This window comes from Scardinius erythrophthalmus, assembly GCF_964197995.2.
Source record: "Scardinius erythrophthalmus genome assembly, chromosome: 6".
In the NCBI taxonomy this organism is placed as follows: Eukaryota; Metazoa; Chordata; class Actinopteri; order Cypriniformes; family Leuciscidae; genus Scardinius; species Scardinius erythrophthalmus.
In genome coordinates, this window is record NC_138226.1 from 43461661 (window position 1) to 43483218 (window position 21558).

At 50.9% G+C, this 21558-nt stretch overlaps 1 protein-coding gene across 1 annotated transcript in view; it reads left to right on the plus strand.

The window, feature by feature from the left end:
* Positions 1-213: 213 nt before the first annotated feature.
* The window catches only part of LOC308692608 (uncharacterized protein), a 28679-nt gene continuing 7334 nt past the window's right edge, over positions 214-21558 (plus strand). Inside the window, exons 1-10 of the mRNA XM_081368761.1 lie at positions 214-442; positions 701-802; positions 13943-14013; positions 14124-14211; positions 15087-15149; positions 16216-16269; positions 16502-16600; positions 16687-16731; positions 16877-16957; positions 17240-17302. Of these exons, the coding sequence (XP_081224887.1) occupies positions 325-442; positions 701-802; positions 13943-14013; positions 14124-14211; positions 15087-15149; positions 16216-16269; positions 16502-16600; positions 16687-16731; positions 16877-16957; positions 17240-17302 (784 nt within the window). The 5' untranslated portion in view covers positions 214-324. The remainder of the gene's footprint in view (positions 443-700; positions 803-13942; positions 14014-14123; positions 14212-15086; positions 15150-16215; positions 16270-16501; positions 16601-16686; positions 16732-16876; positions 16958-17239; positions 17303-21558) is intronic.

The following is a 21558-nucleotide window of genomic DNA, read 5'->3' on the forward strand; positions in this document are numbered from 1 at the left end:
GCAGCTTAACAGGAACAGCTGTTTTCTATGTGAATATATTGTAAACTGTAATTTATTCCTGTGATCAAAGCTGAATTTTCTGCATCATTACTCCAGTCTTCAGCAAAAGCAGTTCATGCCTAACCTGCTACTGTAGCCAACACAGCACAACACAACACAACTTCCTTTTCTTGACAAACTCATTGGAACAATTTCCGCTGCATCTCTTTTGTCAGATGACGTATATTTCGATGAGCCAGCATATGTTTTTTTTTTTTTTTTTTTGGTTTTGTTTTTTAAACTGTCACCAAGGCTGTGCGAGGTCAGTGTGTGGTGGAGTGACTGATGGAGACAGAAGTGGACACCATTGAAGGGCAGGCCTCTGTATTCAGCCAGGCAAACTCTCTTTACGACAACAACATGAAGCTCTTTGAGGCCGAGCGCTACGACTTCCAGCAAAGCGGTGAGTCTCGGGCAGACTGACACTGTTCACATTCAAATATGCTTCAAAATGTTTGTGTGTTTCTGGAATGTTTCATTCTGATCAATCATGACATTCAGTGGTCTGATATTTCATAATATTGATTGACTGTTGTTGGTCATGGAAAGCTATGTATTGTAACTTAAAATAGTGCTAATCCCTCATATCATATCACTTATAATGGACTTATGAAATCAGTTTTCTGTAGTTTAATCAAGAGTTCTGCATTGTTTGTTACAGAGCTGACACCAAGGAAACCAGCGAAGAAATGTCACTGTATTCCTGTTCTCATAGTGTTTCTCCTGCTGCTGATTGCACTGAATTCTGTGCTGGCCTATAAAGGTAAGATGGAACTGAAATAAATTCACATTTAAAAAGTATAACTTTATAAATGTCCTTGCATTATATACTAAATGTCAAACCAAGTGGCATTGATTTTAAACCAAGCAAGTTTAAGGGTTTAAATAATTACATTATATAAAAAAACTTAAAATGAAGAAGCATTGTGACGTTTTGTGGTTGTCAGATGTCAATGGATCATGGTGATATTTAAAGTGATTTCTACACCTGTGGTTCCCTTTCGTTGTCACTCCGAGTTACGTCGGATGACGACGAATGGGGTTTCGCTTAGAAATCCTATCATCTTCGAGTATATAAAACGAGCCAATGGCAATGAAATGCCATGGGTCTGCGGAATTTGCATAGCGTAACTCTGCCCCACCCTGGGGGTATATAAGGAAGTCGCTGGCAACATGCAGATATGTTTTCGCTTCGGAGCCAAGTTCAGTACTTCACTCCACAAGCCTTCTGAGTGTCATCTCAAATCTCTTCGAGACGAGCGGCTCTTCAGTGTGTTGGTGTGACGGCGTTTTCCAGCGAGATCGCATTCCTGCTGCTGATTTGTGAAGTAATCTGCCGACAGTGAGTGTGTTTCTCCCTGGGCGCTTCAGCACTCTGCCGAGCTTTTCCACTCTCTAAAAGAGCTGCACGCGGCACGTCTTTTTCAAGACGGTCCGCCCGTGTATTTTCTATTTCCTGGATGTGTGTGCGTGTTTCATCTGCCTAACGGCGTGTTTTGCGTGTTGGGCTTAATCACGCTCGGCAGCGCTCGTTGATGAGTCATGTTTTCATTGCGGGAACATGACCACCGCGATGTTTATAGATCGAGACTCAATGATCTCCATGTGAGTAGAGTCCCCTCTGCCACACCCCAATTTATCTCTTCCTCGAGAAGGGATACTTTGGCTGGTGGCCAGGGTGATCTGAGGGTTCGGTGTGGCACAACAACCGACGAGTCAATTCCTCGGGCCACACCCCCCTCCACATCGCGAGCCGTGGAGCTTCCGTATGTGCCTGGTTTCTTTCGGGGACCCAGTGGTTCATTCGGGGCTCTGGCGGATGGTGTCATGCACTCACAGCATCACAAGGCGGGCTTGATTCCTCTGGAAATGAAGTTTCGACTGCGTTCCCTACCACGGGAGTGCCATCGTTGCCGGGACCGATCCAGAGCTGTCAGCCATGCTTTCCCGGGCAGCTGAAAGCATCGGCTGGAGTGGCCCCGCCCTCCCCCCGAGCGCTGTAAGCTTCTCCTGGACGTGCATCAGGACACCTGCGCTCCGCGAGAGTCCACGTGACTTTCGCGGCCCGCGGGTGTCCTCCGCCTTCGCTGCTTTCGATCGCACGACGATCATGGGCTGTATGTTCCCTGTCACTATTGTGGCACGGTCATGCAGTGCTGTGTGTCGCCTGCGCCTTCGATGCAGTGCTGTCCCGGGAGTTCTGTCCGAACCGGCCGCAGTGGAACGCTAGTCCTTCCCTGGCCAACCCTGGCAGAACGCGGAAACTCTAACCACGCCCCTATGCTGGGACGCTATGCCTCCCATGCCGGCCTGATTGTTCCGCCACGCACACTGCTGACCTCGCTCAGGCGACATCAGTACCTGCGTGATCCTGGGTCAGGTGATGTCCACTAGTGTGGTCCAGACATGGGCTTAGCCAGGTTGATGTGGGGGTGTCTGAGAATTCATATTCTAAGCTCCCCCATGTCCCGGGCTGGGCTCTTTGGCGGTGTGGCTTCGACCACCTGAAGTAGACTCGGGTCCTGCACCGATGGTCATCCATCCGTGCGGTCTCCTTTGTCTGCTTCCCGCCAAGGCCCCCTCCGTGCGGCTGCTCCCCTCGGGTCTTCACCGGCCCTGAGCAGGAGCAAGTCGCAGGAGGGCGGCACTGCCCGTCTCCGCCCCTTGGACTGCCACGCCAGCCTAAGCAGCACTCTTGAGACGGGCAGCCTGGTCAGTGGTGTGATTGAGGATTGCGCCCAACAGTCTTCGATCACTCTATAAGCAGGCTGAGGACCTTCTGCACCGACAGTCATCTGTCCGTGCGGTCTCCTTAGCCTGCTTCCCGCCGACAGGACGCGGCTAATGACCGTGCCCCCGCACCGGGCCGCTATGCCACCCACGCCTGGGCCGGTCATTCCACCTTGCTGCACCACCGAGGGTACGTCTGTGGTCTGTATGACCCCGCTGGTACAGTTCCTGGAAGCCTGGTTAGAGCTTCCCAGGCTGTCCCGCTGGGTCGCGAGGACCATCAGGCTCGGCTTTGCTATTCAGTTTGCGCGGTCTCCTCCCCGCTTCAGGGGAGTCCGCTTCACTATGGTCGGTGGCAATGCCCCGGTTATAAGAGCGGAGGTCGCTACCTTACTGGCGAAGGGTGCGATCGAGACTGTCCCTCCAGCCGAAATGAGGTCCGGCTTTTACAGCCCTTACTTCATTGTACCGAAGAAATCCGGTGGGTTACGGCCAATCCTCGACTTGCGCGTCTTGAACCGCTCCCTTCACAGGATGCCGTTCAAGATGCTCACGGCCAAGCGCATTTTCGAGTGCATACGGCCGCAGGATTGGTTTGCAGCGATCGACCTGAAGGACTCCTACTTTCATGTCTCCATTCTTCCTCGACACAGACCGTTTCTACGGTTTGCTTTCGAGGGGCAGGCATACCAGTACGCGGTTCTCCCTTTCGGGCTAGCCCTGTCTCCTCGCGTCTTTACGAGGGTCATCGAGGCAGCCCTTGTTCCCCTTCGAACAACTATCTCGACGACTGGCTGATCCTAGCTCACTCTCGAGACCAGGTTTGCGAACACAGGGACCTTGTGCTCCGGCACCTAGCTCGTCTGGGCCTTCGGGTCAACTGGGAGAAGAGCAAACTCTTCTCCGTGCAGAGGATCTCTTTTCTCGGTATGGAGATCGACTCGGTCGCCATGTGCACGCAGCTTACGAGCGAGCACGCGCAATCACTGCTGACTTGCCTTCATCAGTTCGAGGGCAAGAGTGTGGTCCCACTGAAACTATTTCAGAGGCTCCTGGGGCATATGGCATCCGCAGCGGCTGTCACGCCACTCGAGTTGCTTCATATGAGACCACTTCAGCTTTGGCTTCGCGATCGAGTCCCGAGGTGGGCATGGCACCACGGCACGCTCCGAGTTCCAGTAACTCCGACCTGCCGTCAGTCCTTCACCCCGTGGTCGAACCTCAGTTTTCTTCGGGCCGGAGTGCCCTTGGAACGAGTGTCCAGGCATGTTGTTGTGTCAACAGATGCCTCCACCACGGGCTGGGGCACCATGTGCAATGGACATGCGGCCGCAGGCTCCTGGACAGGACCCCAGCACCTTTAGCATGTCAATTGCCTCGAGTTGTTGGCTGTACGTCTTGCCCTGTACCGTTTCCAGGCTTTGCTCAGGAGTCAACACGTACTGGTCCGATCGGACAATACCGCGACTGTAGTGTACATCAACCGTCAAGGTGGTCTGCGCTCCCGCCGTATGTCACAACTCGCCCGCCACCTCCTCATATGGAGTCAGAAGCATCTGAGGTCGCTTCGTGCCATTTATATCCCGGGAGACCTGAACCAGGCGGCCGACGAGCTGTCTCGGATTCGGCCTCTCGCTGGAGATTGGCGACTCCATCCCTAGACGGTTCAGCTGATTTGGGATCAGTTCGGGGACGCACAGGTAGACCTGTTTGCCTCCCACGACTCGTCCCACTGCGACCTGTATTATTTCCTGACCGAGGGCACGCTCGGCACGGATGCACTGGCTCACAGCTGGTCGCGGGGCCTCCGCAAGCATGCGTTTCCCCCAGTGATCCTTCTTGCGCAGACCTTGCGCAAGATCAGGGAGGACGAGGAGCAGGTAATTTTGGTTGCCCCATATTGGCCCAACCGCACCTGGTTTTCAGAACTAGTACTCCTCGCGACAGCACCTCCCTGGCCAATTCCTCTGAGGAAGGACCTGCTTCTCAGGGACGGGGCACCTTATGGCACCCTCGTCCCGATCTTGGAACCTCCACGTGTGGCTCCTGGACGGGATGAGGCAGGTTTGAGTACCCTACCACCAGCGGTGGTGGCTACCATCATTTCCGCTAGAGCATTGTCCACGAGACATGCCTATGCGTCGAAGTCGAACCTCTTCGTCAACTGGTGTTCTTCTGAAATCTAGAACCCACGATATGCCCCATCAGTGTCGTGCTTCCTTCCTGCAAGAAGGGTTGGAGCGAAGGCTGTCTCCCTCCAGCCTAAAAATGTATGTTGCCGCCATTGCCGCACATCACGACGCAGTTGATGGTAAGTCCTTAGGAAAGCACGACCTGATCGTCAGGTTCCTGAGGGGAGCCAGGAGACTGAATCCTCCTCGGCCTCCCCTCGTACCCTCTTGGGACCTCTCAGTGGTTTTAACTGCCCTGCAGAGTGCTCCCTTTGAGCCTCTGCAATCAGTGGAGCTTAAGTTCAGAACGCAGTGTTTCAGGACCTCAGACCAGCTCTTTGTCTGTCATGGTGGGAAGCTGAAGGGAAAGGCTCTCTCCAAGCAAAGGCTGTCTCACTGGATAGTGGACGCCATTGCTTTGGCATACCAGCAGCAAGGTCGACCGTGCCCCCTTGGTGTGACGGCCCACTCCACCCGGAGTGTGGCATCCGCTTGGGCTCTAGCGCATGGCACCTCGCTAACAGACATCTGCAGAGCTGCAGGCTGGGTGACACCTAACACATTCGCGAGATTCTATAAATCTCCGAGTAGAGCCAGTTTCTTCTCATGTACTCGCTTCAACTAGCCGGTGAGAGATTCTGCTCAGGTGGCTTCGCTTGTTCGCCATTCCTCTCCACGGACGGGATACGTGCGATATTTTCCTCAGGTGAGCCTGATAAGCCCTGAGTCTCCTCCAGCACTGACGACGTCAACGCCAGAGTTATGCCACCGGCAGCTTTTGCGCTTGGCTAGGTGCCTCCATGTGCATGGTTCCCCCTCTGGGTGACCCCCACATGTGTATTCCACTGTAAGCCTCTTTTGAGCATGTGTCTTTCCCTTGGCAAGCCACCTTGCCACCCCTGGGGTTGAAATATTCCACCTGCAGCTGGACACCCCAGTGTTATTCCGTATGCAGCCCTTCGGGGTCATATGTGTATTCCAAGTCCCCCCCTTCGGGTTGGGCATGATTGCATATTTCCACTGGATATGCTTCCCAGTGTACCTTGGTATTCCTGTGTTAAGTAGGACTCCTTCGTCCGTGCTAGTCTCACGACAGGGAGCTCAGACTTACGCAGGGCACTGGAAGACAGTCGAGAGGTGGCGTGATTACACTGGGAACCCCATTCGTCGTCATCCGACGTAACTCGGAGTGACAACGAAAGGGAACGTCTCGGTTACGGATGTAACCCTCGTTCCCTGAGTAGGGAACGGAGACGTTACGTCTCCCTGCCACTTCTGCTGTACCGCTGGAACGCCTGAGTTCAGTCTCGGCTCCTCAGCGAAGACATATCTGCATGTTGCCAGCGACTTCCTTATATACCCCCAGGGTGGGGCGGAGTTACGCTATGCAAATTCCGCAGACCCATGGCATTTCATTGCCATTGGCTCGTTTTATATACTCGAAGATGATAGGATTTCTAAGCGAAACCCCATTCGTCGTCATCCGATGTAACTTCTCCGTTCCCTTTCGTCAGCAGGGAACTCCGACGCCTCGTCGGGGGAGTTCCCCTGACGAATTGGGATCACGCCAGGGATCCAACTGCCTTCGAGAGAGTTAACAACGAGCCAATGAAAGAGAAACTGAATTGGCATGCAATATTTGCATTCCGCGACCCGCCTACCAGGGCGGGTATAAAAGGCGGAAGTAAACATTGCGCAATGCTTATCGCCTCGGAGCCGAACAGGATTCAACCCTGTGTTGCTGCTGTTTCCTTCGCCTGAGAGAAAGAAAAAGAAAGAGTTTTTCATCGAGTCCTCTTCAGGGAAGAGTCCTCTCTGTCTGCCGGTGTTACAGCCTGTCAGCGATCGCCGCTTCCTACTGCCAGCCGTGCTTCTTTTGTTAAATCAAAAGCCGTTTTCACGGCTGGTATTGAGTGCCCACACGGGCTTGCAGTTTCCCCGTGTGTGGCCGCGGTGGGTCCCTGTGTGCTTCGGCATGTGAAAGAGAGGTTCTCTCTCTTTCCTGAAAGAGCTTTTTCGGGCGACCTGCGCCTTTGTCTACGTGACAAAGATGTCATCTCGCCCGTGTGTTTCTGGATGTGGTAGACTTCTGTCTCAGGGTGATGGTCACAAATACTGTGTCTCGTGTTTGGGTTTAGCACACGCAGAGACAGCTTTTGTGAACGAGTCATGTTCTCATTGTGGGAACATGACTCTGGCGGCGCTCCGCTCAAGACTCAGAATCCTTCAGCAGAAAATCGCTGAGGGTGTCCCTTCAGTCTACACCCGATCTAGTTCGTCTGCTGGTTCACCCCAGCAGGCGACTACATCAGCTGTGGCTGTTGGTGAGCATATGAGGGTTACAGTGCGGAATATCTCGTCAGGTGAAAGATCCTCACGAGGTTCCCACTCCTCAGTAGCGCCGTTGCCATCAGTGCCCCCGTTGGAGCCGCTGGAGCCGCCCCGTGCGGTTCCGGTAGTCTCCTTCGGGGCGCCACCTGACGATGCGATGTCTATCGCTGCATCGGAGGGAGAGCGGTCATCCTCAGGTGACAACTCGGCGGGTCTACCCTCTTCGGGTGTGGTGGCTGCGGCCGAGCCGGATCCTGAGTTGGCCGCTATGCTTGCCCGGGCGGCCGCGAATGTCCGGCTTGTGTCGAACCCTCCACCGTGTCCCGAACCTTCGCGGCTTGATGATTGGTGTATCGGGGCGGCCCGCGCTGGTTCTCAGCGTCCCGCTCCGGTCCCATTCTTCCCGGAGGTGCATGAGGAGTTGACGAAGTCTTGGATGGCACCCCCGACTGCCAGACATAAGCCTTCTCACTCCTCCTCCCTCACCACCCTGGATGGTGGGGCGGCTAAGGGATACGAAGGGATCCCCCCAGTGGAGCGGTCAGTAGCGATGCAGTTGTGTCCGAAGACCGCTTCCACTTGGCGGGGTGCCCCTTCGCTCCCCTCCCGCGCCTGTAGGTTCTCCTCCGGTCTGACCGAGAAGGCTTACACGGCGTGTGGAGAAGCCGCTTCCGCCCTGCATGCCATGGCGTTACTTCAGGTCCACCAAGCCAAAGCGCTTCATGACATGCAGCAGGGTGGTCCCGACCCAGGGGTGCTGCAGGAGCTGCGTGTGGCGACGGACTTCGCCCTCCGGGCGACGAAAGTCACCGCACGTTCCCTGGGTCGGGCGATGTCCACCTTGGTGGTCCAGGAGCGCCACCTTTGGCTTACCTACGCGGATATGCGGGATTCAGAAAGAGCTAGATTTCTGAATGCTCCCATATCCCGAGGGGGCCTTTTCGGCGACGCGGTGGGGGACTTCGCCCAAGAGTTCTCCACCACCCAGAAGCAGTCTGAGGCGCTTCGGCATGTCCTGCCCAGGAAGCGGACTGCTGCTGGTCCGCCTTCTGCGGCCGAGGAACCTCAGACTGCTCGTCGCCGAGGGCGCCCTCCTGCAGCCCCCTCTGCTCCTCCTCCTGGGCAGCAGTCTGGTCGCAACAGGGCTCCCCCGCCCGCTCAGCCGTCTTCGACCCCCAAGAAGAACACCAGAGGGAAGAAGCGGTCCTGAGACGGGCGACCCGGAGGACCGAACAGCTGCTCTTCAGGAGAGGGCCTCTGCTCCTCTCCTTCCCCCGGGGGAGGGCCGGGTGGAGAATCCTCTGTTTGTTTTTTATGTTCCGCCGCCGACCAACCGGTCGGTGGTACCCAAACCTTCATTAAAAGAGCAGTTTCCTCCTCCTCTGGGTCATTCACGGTTGGGTCTGCTGAACAAGCAGTCTCTCCCGTTAGAGAGTGGGACGGCAGTGTGCGCCACCCTCGGGTCTCGCCACTCTCAGTCCCCTCTCCCCAGCTCTCAGATAGCAGTGGCGCCACTTCGGTCACGTCACTCCTGTCTGCCGCTGGGCGGGAAGGCACGGAGACCAGCAGCCGCCCTTGGGCCTCGCTCCTCGTCTCCTCCCCTTCCCTCGCCAGGCGACAGCCCGCAGCAGAACACTCTCGGGTCTTCTCTGCCGTCTGTCCTCCGGTGGAAGCAGGTAGGTGTTGTCCAAGTACACACCCAGACCCCGCTCTCGGCCGCTACAATGCCACCGGAGCCGTGTCCCTGCCTTCCGCCTCGCTGCCCCCCCGCGGGTACGCCGGCGGTCCGGGTGGCCTCGTTGCGGCAGTTTCTCGGAGCCTGGCTAGCGCTCCCGAGACCCTCGCACTGGCTCATTCGCACCATCCGGCTCGGCTATGCAATTCAGTTTGCACGCCGGCCTCCCAAGTTCAGGGGCATCCACTTCACCCGTGTGCGTCCAGTGGATGCTCCGGTCTTGCGGAAGGAGATCGACGCCCTGCTGGCGAAGGACGCGATCGAGCCGGTCCCTCCAGCCGATATGAGGTCAGGGTTTTACAGCCCTTACTTCATTGTACCCAAGAAAGGCGGTGGGTTACGGCCAATCCTGGACCTGCGAGTATTGAATCGGGCCCTGCACAAGCTCCCGTTCAAGATGCTCACGCAGAAACGCATTTTCGAGTGCATCCGTCCCCAGGATTGGTTTGCAGCGATCGACCTGAAGGACGCGTACTTTCATGTCTCGATTCTTCCTTGACACAGACCGTTCCTTCGGTTTGCTTTCGAGGGTCGAGCATATCAGTACAAGGTCCTACCCTTCGGGCTGGCCCTGTCGCCCCGTGTCTTCACGAAAGTCACGGAGACGGCCATTGTTCCCATGAGAGAACAAGGCGTTCGCATTCTCAACTACCTCGACGACTGGCTCATTCTGGCACACTCGGGAGATGTGTTGTGCGATCACAGGGACATGGTGCTTTGGCACCTCAGTCAGTTGGGGCTTCAGGTCAACTGGGACAAGAGCAAACTCTCCCCTGTGCAGAGGATCTCTTATCTCGGTATGGAGCTGGACTCAGTCGCCCAGACTGCGCGCCTCACGGAGGAACGCGTCCAGTCAGTGCTCAACTGTCTCAAGTTTTTTCGAGGCAAGTCAGCGGTTCCACTGAAACAATTTCAGAGGCTCCTGGGGCATATGGCAGCCGCAGCCGCAGTAACTCCGCTCGGTCTGTTGCATATGAGACCGCTCCAGCACTGGCTTCGCGATCGAGTCCCGAGGTGGGCGTGGCAGAGCGGCAAGTTCCTGGTCTAAGTCACCCCGAGCTGTCGCCAAACCTTCTCCCAACCCGAGCGGAGTTACTGCGGCTGCGGCTGCCATATGCCCCAGGAGCCTCTGAAATTGTTTCAGTGGAACCGCTGACTTGCCTCGAAAAAACTTGAGACAGTTGAGCACTGACTGGACGCGTTCCTCCGTGAGGCGCGCAGTCTGGGCGACCGAGTCCAGCTCCATACCGAGATAAGAGATCCTCTGCACAGGGGAGAGTTTGCTCTTGTCCCAGTTGACCTGAAGCCCCAACTGACTGAGGTGCCGAAGCACCATGTCCCTGTGATCGCACAACACATCTCGCGAGTGTGCCAGAATGAGCCAGTCGTCGAGGTAGTTGAGAATGCGAACGCCTTGTTCTCTCATGGGAACAATGGCCGTCTCCGTGACTGGGGGCCAGCCCGAAGGGTAGGACCTTGTACTGATTTGCTCGATCCTGGGTTTCTACGGGCCGGAGTGCCCCTAGTCCAGGTTTCCAGGCATGCTGTGGTTTTCACAGATGCTTCTGCCAAGGGCTGGGGGGCCACGTACAGAGGGCATGCAGTCTCGGGTCTGTGGACGGGGCCCCAGCTGCATTGGCACATCAACTGCCTAGAGTTGCAAGCAGTATGCCTAGCTTTGTGTCGCCTCAAGGGGTTTCTCAGACACAAACACGTACTGGTCCGTACGGACAGCACTGCGACCGTTGCGTACATCAACAGACAAGGTGGTCCACGCTCCCGTCGTATGTCGCGACTCGCCTCCCACCTCCTCCTATGGAGTCAGAAGCATCTGAGGTCACTTCGTGCCGTTCATGTCCCCGGGGAGCTCAATCGTGTGGCCTACGAGCTTTCACGTCGGTCCCCCCTTCCGGGAGAATGGCGACTCCATCCCCAGGTGGTCCAGCTGATCTGGCGAATCTTCGGAGCCGCACAGGTAGACCTGTTTGCCTCTCCGGACACGACCCATTGCCAGTGGTATTACTCCCTGACCGAAGGGACTCTCGGCACGGATGCCCTGGCACACAGCTGGCCCCGGGACCTACGCAAATATGCGTTTCCCCCAGTGAGCCTTCTTGCACAAACTCTGTGCAAGGTCAGGGAGGACGAGGAGCAAGTCCTTTTGGTGGCCCCGTATTGGCCAACCCGGACTTGGTTCCCAGAACTCATGCTCCTCGCGACAGCCCCTCCTTGGCCGATTCCTCTGAGGAACGACCTTCTTTCTCAGAGACGGGGCACCCTATGGCACCCGCCTCCAGACCTCTGGAAACTCCATGTCTGGTCCCTGGACGGGACGCGGAGGTTCTAGATGGTCTACCACAGGCAGTGGTAGATACCATCTCTTCAGCTAGAGCCCCCTCTACGAGGCGCCTCTATGCTCTGAAGTGGAACCTGTTCGTCGGCTGGTGTTCTTCCCACGGGGAGAACCCACGAACTTGCCCGATCGGTGTCGTGCTCTCCTTCCTACAACAGGGGTTGGAGCGAAGGCTGTCTCCCTCCACCCTCAAAGTGTATGTTGCCGCAATAGCCGCGCATCACGATGTAATTGAAGGTAAGTCCGTGGGGAAGCACGACCTGGTCATCAGATTCCTCAAGGGTGCTAGGAGGCTAAATCCACCTCGCGACTTGCACCCTGTACCCTCTTGGGACTTAACTTTAGTGCTCAAAGCGCTCCAAAGTCCTCCTTTTGAGCCTTTGCTGACAGTGGAGCTTAATATCCTGTCCATTAAGACAGCACTCCTGTTAGCATTGGCTTCTTTCAAGAGGGTGGGGGATCTGCAGGCTTTTTCGGTCGACGAATCGCGCCTAGAGTTCGGGCCCGGCCTTTCTCACGTTGTGTTGAGACCCCGGCTCGGATATGTGCCCAAGGTTCCTACCACTCCCTTCGCGGACCAGGAAGTGAACCTGCAAGCGCTGCCCCAGGAGGAGGCAGACCCAGCCCTAGCTTTTCTCTGTCCCGTCCGGGCCCTCCGGGTTTATATAGACAGAACGCAAAGCTTTAGGACCTCAGATCAGCTCTTTGTTTGTTATGGAGGCCAGCAGAAGGGGAAGGCTGTCTCCAAGCAGAGGTTAGCCCACTGGCTAGTGGATGCTATCAACAGGGCTTATGAGTCCCAGGGTGAGCCCTGCCCACCCAGGTTGCGGGCTCACTCCACTAGGAGTTTTGCCGCTTCTTGGGCTCTGGCACAAGGCGCCTCGCTAACAGACATTTGTAGAGATGCGGGCTGGGCGACACCGAACACGTTCGCTAGGTTTTATAGCCTACGTGTGGAACCTTTTTCCTCCCGAGTACTTGCTACGGCCAGTAATTAGAGGGAATAGGTGTGTCGGCTTGCGACGCCATTCCGTGAGCGGATACGTGCGTCTTTTTGCTCCGTTGGTTACCCAACAAACGGCTAACCTCGTGAGTTCCTCCATCACCCCCTCCGGTGCCAGGCGATGCGGACCGCCGGCACCAGGTCTGCTACCTTCAGTAAGGAGTTGCTAGTAGACTGGGTGTTTTTTCCAGTGGTCCCTGTGGTGACCCATGATTGCCACGTGCAGTTCAGCCGTGTCTTCCCCTTGACAGACTCATTCTGTCGTCCCTGTTGAGTACGCTCCTCACTCCTCCGGACTGGGACTACCTTCAAGGACTGCCATATGTTTCACTACCCTACGTGGTTAGTACATGTGTGTATTTGAGGGCCTTCCTCTAGGCTGCCTCAACTTCCGCAGCGTCCCCCCCCCCCCATTATTATTCTCCTTGGGGACGGGCACGCTTTCCCAGTGTTATCCAATATCCACTGATTGGGTCTTGCGGAACAGCAGTGTGATTTCCTAGCTAGCTCCCGCAAAATTTCTGGAAACTGCTGCAGGGTAGCTTAGCTGGGCGCTGGAAGGGGCCAGCACCATGGCGTTTTGGTAGGGATCCCAATTCGTCAGGGGAACTCCCCCGACGAGGCGTTGGAGTTCCCTGCTGACGAAAGGGAACGTCTCGGTTACGTATGGTAACCCTCGTTCCCTGAGTCCAGGGAACGGAGACGCCTCGTCCCGTCGCCATGCTGCTGTACCTTCGCGGAGGGCTGGACACTGTTCGGCTCCTCAGCGAAAAGCATTGCGCAATGTTTACTTCCGCCTTTTATACCCGCGCTGGTAGGCGGGTCGCGGAATGCAAATATTGCATGCTAATTCAGTTTCTCTTTCATTGGCTCGTTGTTAACTCTCTCGAAGGCGGTTGGATCCCTGGCGTGATCCCAATTCGCCAGGGGAACTCCCCCGACGAGGCGTCTCTGTTCCCTGGACTCAGGGAACAAGGGTTACCATACGTAACCGAGACGTTACATCCGTAACCGAGACGTTTCTCTGATATGACTCTGACTTAAAAATTCCACTAATAATCACCAAAACACCAGCTGATTAAAACTTATTGAGCAAAAGTTATGAAAAAAAGGAAATGTATTGAAGAGAAAAGCTATATTCCTATACAGATGTCACCGATATTTTGTTGTAATGCAATGAAATTTGTATATTTTTAGTTGTAGCCTTAAGGTGCAGTCACATTCACCATTGCTCTGCAAAATTTCATGGGCAAAACTCATTCTAACAGGAATCCCTGCGATCGGGTGCAAAAAAAAATCCCCTATGCAGATTTAACTGATTTTCAAGATGGTCACTTGAATTCACCACACTGACCAATAGAAAGCTGCTTGGTTTGAAAGTGAATTCTGTGTGAGCTGAGCTTTATACATTGCTCTACTATTAACAATAACTGACCATTTTTATCTAATGTGATTGCACCTTACAGTAAGTGTCCAACACTTTTTGTGAACATGAATATTTCACGGCATCATGTAAGCTATCACCTTGTTTCTGTTGTTCCATGATTTAATCTGCTTTGTATGATGTGTATTGTATGCAGTCTTCACTCTGGAGGCTTGTACTCACTGTACATCAGCTGAAGCCAGATCAGAGGAACTCCAGTCTGATGAGGTTTATACACACACTTCACACCGTCCTTCATGTTGTGCCATACAAACACATACTCGTATTAGGCCTGTTTTGAGTGTGTCAGAGCTGAAGGGGTGTGTGTGTGTGAACAGGAGTGTCTGTCCGATCTGTGTGGGAACAATGGGACTCTAGAAAAACTGAGGACTCAACTAAACCAACTCAACGTTAGTTCACAAAGAGGTACACAACTTTGTCTTTGGTACACACAAGAGAAATCCTATTGGTTGACCAGGTACTATTTTGAGAATCTGCCATGATTTCAATCGTTAAAGGGGTCATGAAATGCATTTTCAGATCTATACTTTATATTTACTGTCTTTAACAACTACAGTATGTACTAACATTTAAATTAATAATTTGATACAATGCACTTATTGTGTACATACCGATATATGCTTTTACACTGTACTGTACTTATGTTTAAAACATACCCGCATGTAATTACAGCTGTTATTAATTTCTGTACATCTATAATTACTCTGTTGACCTTCTCTTACCCCTTAACCTACCCTTTTTTAATGTTCCAATAAAGCAACTTAGTTAAGTCTGAGCTTTATTAACATTAAGCTTTGACTGTAAGTTACATGCATACACACAATGTGAATACTCTTAGGAAAACTGCAGACTCGCGTCTCCTTTGGATGTCTGCAACTTAACTCCTAGCAAACACTCGGTTGCCACCTAATGGACTAAAGACACATTACCTATAACAACGATATAAACTGTTTTATATCACACCCTTAACCCTACCCATACTAACAAACCTGTCCTAACCTCACCTGTATCACCTCAATAGCAGCACAAGTATTTTAGAAAAGCGTTACATCAAGAATGGGGAGATTTCAAATCTTGCCGCTTCATAAGAGTGGAAAACAAAAACACATATTTGAGTAATATTTAAGGTGTGAAAGTTTCAGTATGTTTTTATTCTTTATGTGGAAATATCAAGAAAATTTTGATTTTCCATTTCATGACCACTTTAAAGCATTTTGTCTGGAGACACCATAGGTGTGTCTCACAGAATTAAGGTTATCATTTTCCTTTAAATTTCATAGTCATGGTTTGTCCACCTGGTCCACCTGGTCCACCTGGAACACCTGGAACACCTGGATTACAAGGTAACTGTGTACTGTGACAATGCCTTGAAAACAGTGTCACTCTTGTCACCCTCTCACTCTAATTTAACATTAGTAGATTGCAATATTTAGGCAATAGTTAATAAGGGAGATAATCGTGACTTATTTGCCCAAAGCTTGGCTACAACTATCAGCGTGAGGCATCAGCTTGAACAATTCAAAGCGTTTAAAATTCAGTAAAATAACTTATTAAAAGTTATTTGAACAATCCATTTAAAATCTAGCTGTTTTTTGAGGGATGTTAACAGACTATGCTAATGTAACTGTTCCTACTCGCACCACTCCGAACGGGATTCGTCAACTAGGGCACTTAAAGCCAAAGCCCCTTGAAGTTTCACCTGCACAGCTCTTTCTAGCTGGCCTCCAGTACACACACCGCCCTGAACATCACTCCAATCCGGGTCACGGCACCAATGCAACCGGTCCTACTCGCACCTCTCCGAACAGGATTCGAACCATCGTCAACTAGGGCGCTTAAAACTACTGCCTCTTGTGCATCTCTTGAGCATCTCTTGAGATTCACCTGCACAGCTCTTACTAGCTGGCCTCCAGTACACACACCGCCCTGAACGTCAATCCACTCCGGGTCACGGCACCAATGCAACCGGTCCTACTCGCACCGCTCCTAACAGGATTCAAGCCATTATCAACCAGCATGGGAAGGCAGAGGAGTGAGGCTCTACCTGCACAGCTCTTCCTAGCTAGAATCCAGAAAGATACCAAACATCTGTGAGGCACCCAAAATCTCTGAGATCCTCTCCCCAGTTAAAAGGGGTGAAAATTGGCTAATTTGCATCTCTGATTTTGAACCCAGCAGCAGATCTCAGTGACCAGAAAAGAGCCAATCGCTTTCCACATCTTTCATAATCTGTGTGGTTTTAGTGCTCCCTGCTGGTCAAAACAGACTTAAACACTGAACTAAAGCTGTCATTTGACCTTTGGTGTCTTCCATCCTTTTTTCCAACAGATGCTTGTGAATAGTATTTTGTCATTGTTATGTCATGCTTTGAGTAGTCAGTTTTTATACTCCAGCTGTGCTCTGTATTAGGTTCTCCTGGAATACCAGGGAACCCAGGACAGAAAGGAGGCCTTGGCTCACCAGGTTAGTGTATTTCTGTATATCTGTATGAATTTCTATGCATATGTGTATGGGTGTGAGTACTCTTGAGAAGCATGTGTGAGTATTGTGCTCTTCATTTTTCGTCAGTTTTAACGAGCTGCATAGGCTCGAATAATTGTACGTTAGTAATACTAAAGCATTCATTTCTTTGGTGTACACAAAGAAAATGCTGCAAAACAATGAAATTAATTGAAAATGGTTGTATTTATTTCAGGGAGGGTAGGTGAGCCTGGAGCTCCAGGTGAAAAAGGACAGAGAGGAGACCCAGGTCTTGCAGGCGTAAAGGGAATGGTTGGTGCTCCGGGTGCACCTGGTAATCGCCTCCTTACTTTCACACATCTCTCATCCCAGGATAGCAGATCCACATCTCTCCCTGACTGTATTTATTTCTGTCTCCAGGTGTTTCAGGCTTAAAGGGGGATCCAGGAGAGAGAGGAATACAAGGTGCCTGATTATTATGATGAAAGGCAACCTTAATAATTCATACTGTAATAAAACAGAAAATATATGTTGTGGAAATGCCTTGCACATTTTTCCATTCTGTAAGAGTTTTATACTGCTCTAATGACTACTGCTCTGTGCACACAAGGTTTACCTGGGAATGACGGTCGTCCAGGTGTCGATGGAAAGAATGGTTTGGCAGGAACACCAGGGGCCCGTGGAAATCCAGGTACTTCTTGAAAGATAAATCTGACCTGAATGATTTGATAGTTTGTTTATAGCTGCTAATTACTACTACTGATAGAAAATAAGATTTTTTTACAGTGTAGTGCAGTTGTGCAAAAGGACAACCACACCACAAAACTACTTTAACCTGTTTAGTCTGAACAGTAGTAATAGGGATGCTTTCCTTATTAAACACCACTAAAACTAAATCTCAGTCAAAGCCACACTTGACTATCTGCATTTTGTCAATTTTTGATACCTTGTACTTGAAATCTCTCTTCCTCAGGGCCTAAAGGAGATCGAGGTCCCAGTGGTGAGCGAGGAGGGCAGGGACCTTCAGGTGTAAGCGGTAAGAAAGCTTTTGGAAAGAAACAATACAACACTACTTAAATGTATTTAGCAGTGACATTGTCAGGCTTTTTTATTTACAACAAAATAATCTAATTGCATGGTCCAAATGTAATATAACACTGCAATATTCAATTCAATTCAATTCATTTCAATTCAAATTGATCTGTATAGCGCTTTTCACAATACACATTGTTTCAAAGCAGCTTTACAGAAAGTGCATTTCAGAAATGTACATAGAAAAATAAAGTTAGTTAATCATGTATTAATTTAGGGCATAACATCGCTGGCGTCAAGTCGTCTCTTCACAGGCGTCGAGTCGTCTCTTCACAGGCGTCGAGTTGTCTCTTCACAGGCGTCGAGTCGTCTCTTCACAGGCGTCGAGTTGTCTCTTCACAGGTGTTGGGGCATCTGAAGTCTCCATGAGAGGCTGGATACAAACTGGAGTGAGATAACAACAGAAGAGCAGATGGGAAATAATTAGCATAGCTGCTGTTCATAATATTAATGCATTTGATCCGATTTAACTGTAGTATAAAAGGTAATCGTTATGTGAATGCTTGGCTAAAGAGATGCATCTTTAATCTAGTTTTAAACTGGGACAGCGAGTCTGAGCCTCGAACAATATCAGGAAGGCCATTCCAGAGTTTAGGAGCTAAATGTAAAAACGCCCTCCCTCCTTTAGTGGACTTAGATATCCTAGGAATGACCAGAAGCCTTGAATTTAGTGATCTTAAAGAGCGCGATGGATTGTAGGACGATAGAAGATCCGTTAAATACACTGGAGCTAAACCATTTAGGGCTTTATAGGTCAGTAGTAATAATTTGTAATTGATACAGAACTTAATAGGTGACCAGTGTAGAGACGATAGAATTGGTGTTATATGATCATATTTTCTTGACCTAGTAAGAACTCTAGCAGCTGCATTTTGGACTAACTGTAGCTTGTTTATTGAGGATGCAGGACAACCAGCTAATAAAGCATTACAGTAATCTAGACTCGAGGTCATGAATGCATGAACTAACTTTTCTGCATCAGAAACAGCATGTTACGTAGCTTAGCAATGTTTCTAAGGTAAAAAAGGCTGTTCTTGTAACATATGAAATATGATTTTCGAAACACAAGTTGCGGTCTAGTATAACACCCAGGTCTTTTACTGTAGTGGATAAAGTAACAGGACATCCTTCTAAATTAAAGTTGTATTGTAAGAGGTTTTGTGGGCAGTTTTTTGGACCAATAAGTAATTCCTCCGTTTTATCTGAATTTAATAGCAGAAAATTACACGTCATCCAGTATTTTATATCTTTAACACACTCTGTCAATTTAGATAATTTAGCATTTTCATCTGGTCATGATTAAATATATAATTGAGTGTCATCAGCATAACAGTGGAAACTAATTCCATGTTTTCTTATAATATTACCAAGTAGCAGCATATATATTGAGAATAGCAGAGGGCCTAACACAGATCCTTGCGGCACTCCATAGTTTACTGACGTTATCTTCGATTTTTTCCCATTTAAACAGACAAAATGGTAGCGGTCTGATAAGTACGATCTAAACCAGTTTAATGCCTGTCCCTGAACACCAGTGTAATTTTGTAGTCGATCAAGGAGTATTTTATGATCTATAGTGTCGAACGCAGCGCTAAGATCGAGTAAAACTAGTATTGAGATACAGCCTTGGTCAGAAGCTAGAAGTAAATCATTTGTAATTTTAACGAGCGCAGTGTCTGTGCTATGACGCGGTCTGAATCCTGAGTGAAATTTTTCATAGATATCATTTTCTTGCAAGAAAGAGCACAATTGAGTGGACACAACTTTTTCTAGTAATTTAGACATAAATGGAAGATTTGAAATCGGTCTGTAATTTGCTAGGTTATTATGATCTAATTGTGGTTTCTTAATGAGAGGTTTTATAACTGCCAACTTGAATATTCTTGGAACATGACCTAAAGATAAAGACGAGTTAATCATATTGAGAATAGGTGTTATGATTCTGCCCTTGTGTCTTTAATACTTTTCTTGTCTTAGAGTAGGATCATAACAGACTCTTGTTAAGTGTGTAACCTGTTGAAAGTTTTGGGAAGAGTTTGATCCTGTCTTAGCTGTTAGTTTATTGTTCAGTTTTCTGTCTGAGTCTTAGTCTAGTCTTGTTAGTCTAATATAGTCGATCCTGTCTTGTTTTGGGTTTTGTTTTCCCTGTTTTTCTGTAATAAACTTAGTTCACTTGCATACTGTCTGCATTTGGGTTCATCTCCTTGCACCATCATAACAGAATGAACCGGCCATCAAGGAGCCCAGCAGACAGAATGTCTTCCCCGTTTCCATGTCAGTCGGAGCACCACCGAACAAGCAACCCAGCAGACTTGCCTGTTTTCCCTACTCTGCAGCCATCAGACCCCGAACGATGGTGGCAGTCAGTTATCGCCGACGCCCGGGAGGGCAAGCTTCCTTTCCCTCCTCAGGGTAAGCTGACCCTGAGGAAGTACGCCCAGGTCGTAGAAGAGAGGTCCCTCCCCCTCTCTCCGAACGAGAAGGACTGGTCAGCCGCCCGTTCCACAGTATGGTGGAGAGTCTGTCTCTGAGGGAGCTGCAGAGTACTACAAGGTCTTCTTCTCCCGCTTCACTTCCTGTGATCCCTGAGGGTCGTCTGCTAGCCGTCGCTACACATGGGGACCAACCCAGTCCCGCTGCGACTCCTGAGACACCTTCCACGTCCATCAATCTTCATGGTAAGCGTGGAAGACACCCGTCGTGGGAGTCAGCATTGGAGTCTTCCTGCCCGGAGTCCTCCTCGCCTGCGCTGAGCTCCCCAGTTCCTGTAACGGTTCCTGCTTCACCTCCCTCTCCTGTCACCAGTCTGGCTACCGTCTCCCCTCCGCGACCCAGGAGGAGGAGGGGAGCTTCTGGTTCTCCGTCTCTACCTCCTCTTGAGTCCGCGATGGCTCTCCAACCCGCCGCTGAAGTCAAGAGCGCTGTTCCTGGCTCCGCTGCTTTAAGCGCGGTTCCGGTCTTAGCAACAGGAGACATAGTTCTACAGCCTGCTGCAGAATGCGCTGTTTCCCAGTCGGCGTTGGGGAGATCCATTCCAGAGACTTGTACTGTGAATGTCGTCTCTGAGTCTTCAGTCATGTCTGCTGAAGAGAAAGCAGCGGCCGATTCCGCTGCAAAGGCTGTGATAGAGTCCGTATCAGCTCGCCAGGAGATGCCAGTCATCGCTGCCAGAACCCTGTCCGAATATTTATCCAGTCTTGCCAGAATTCTTGATGTCCCAGTCAGTCCTGTCTTGTCCCCAGTCCCTGATCCTAATGCTCCAGAGAGCACCGATCTCAAGTCTACTGCAGAGAGTCATGATCGCAGTCCAACCGCAGTGAGCTCTGGCCCCAAGCCAGCTGCCGTAAGTGCTGATCCCAGGCCAGCTGCCAGAGGCTCAGATCCCCAGTCTGCTGCCTTCGACGCCTCAACTGAATTTGAAGTGAGAAGCGTCGATTCCGGATCGTCTTCTGAGATCTATGTCCCTGTTCCAGCTCCACTATCGTCTGTTTCACCCCCTGTCTTGCGTCTTGGGCCTTCGCCTGCCTTGTCCCCCGTCCGGAGTCCTGTTTCGTCTTCCTCTGTTTCCTCTGTGCCTGAGTTTGTTGCTGCTGCCACTAATGCAGTATTCCAGTCTGTTTTCCCGGTCTCCCTTGTCACCACTAGTCCCCAGACTGTTTCCCCGTTCGTCCCTGTCTCCACAAAACCCCGGACTTCTTCTAGGTCTTCTCCTCGTCTGTCTCCCTCCAAGCCTGCCCAGACTCCTCGTCCCCAGTCCTCATCCCATGGACCAAGGATCCCTTGCACGTCGACCCACCCTGAACCTTCTCTCACGAACTGTGGTACACCACCTACAAACTCTGTTTCCTCCACCCCCTCTGCCTTGTATGTTGTTTTTGATGTTTCATCCTAACCCCGTTATAGTTTATTCATGTATACCATTGTTAATGTTCACCATGTTTTGTTGGTTTTTGTCTTGTGCTTAGTTTCCCTATTAGGAGCGTCTGGTAGCCGCTCCTTAAGGCGGGGGTTCTGTTATGATTCTGCCCTTGTGTCTTTAATACTTTTCTTGTCTTAGGGTAGGATCATAACAGACTCTCGTTAAAGGGGTGGTTCGGGATTTTTGACATCGGACCTCATTTTTAAGTCAGCCTGGTTGTTATTCATCAGTGGAGACATTTTTTTTTTTAAATTATCCAGTCCTTATATTTGGATAGTTAG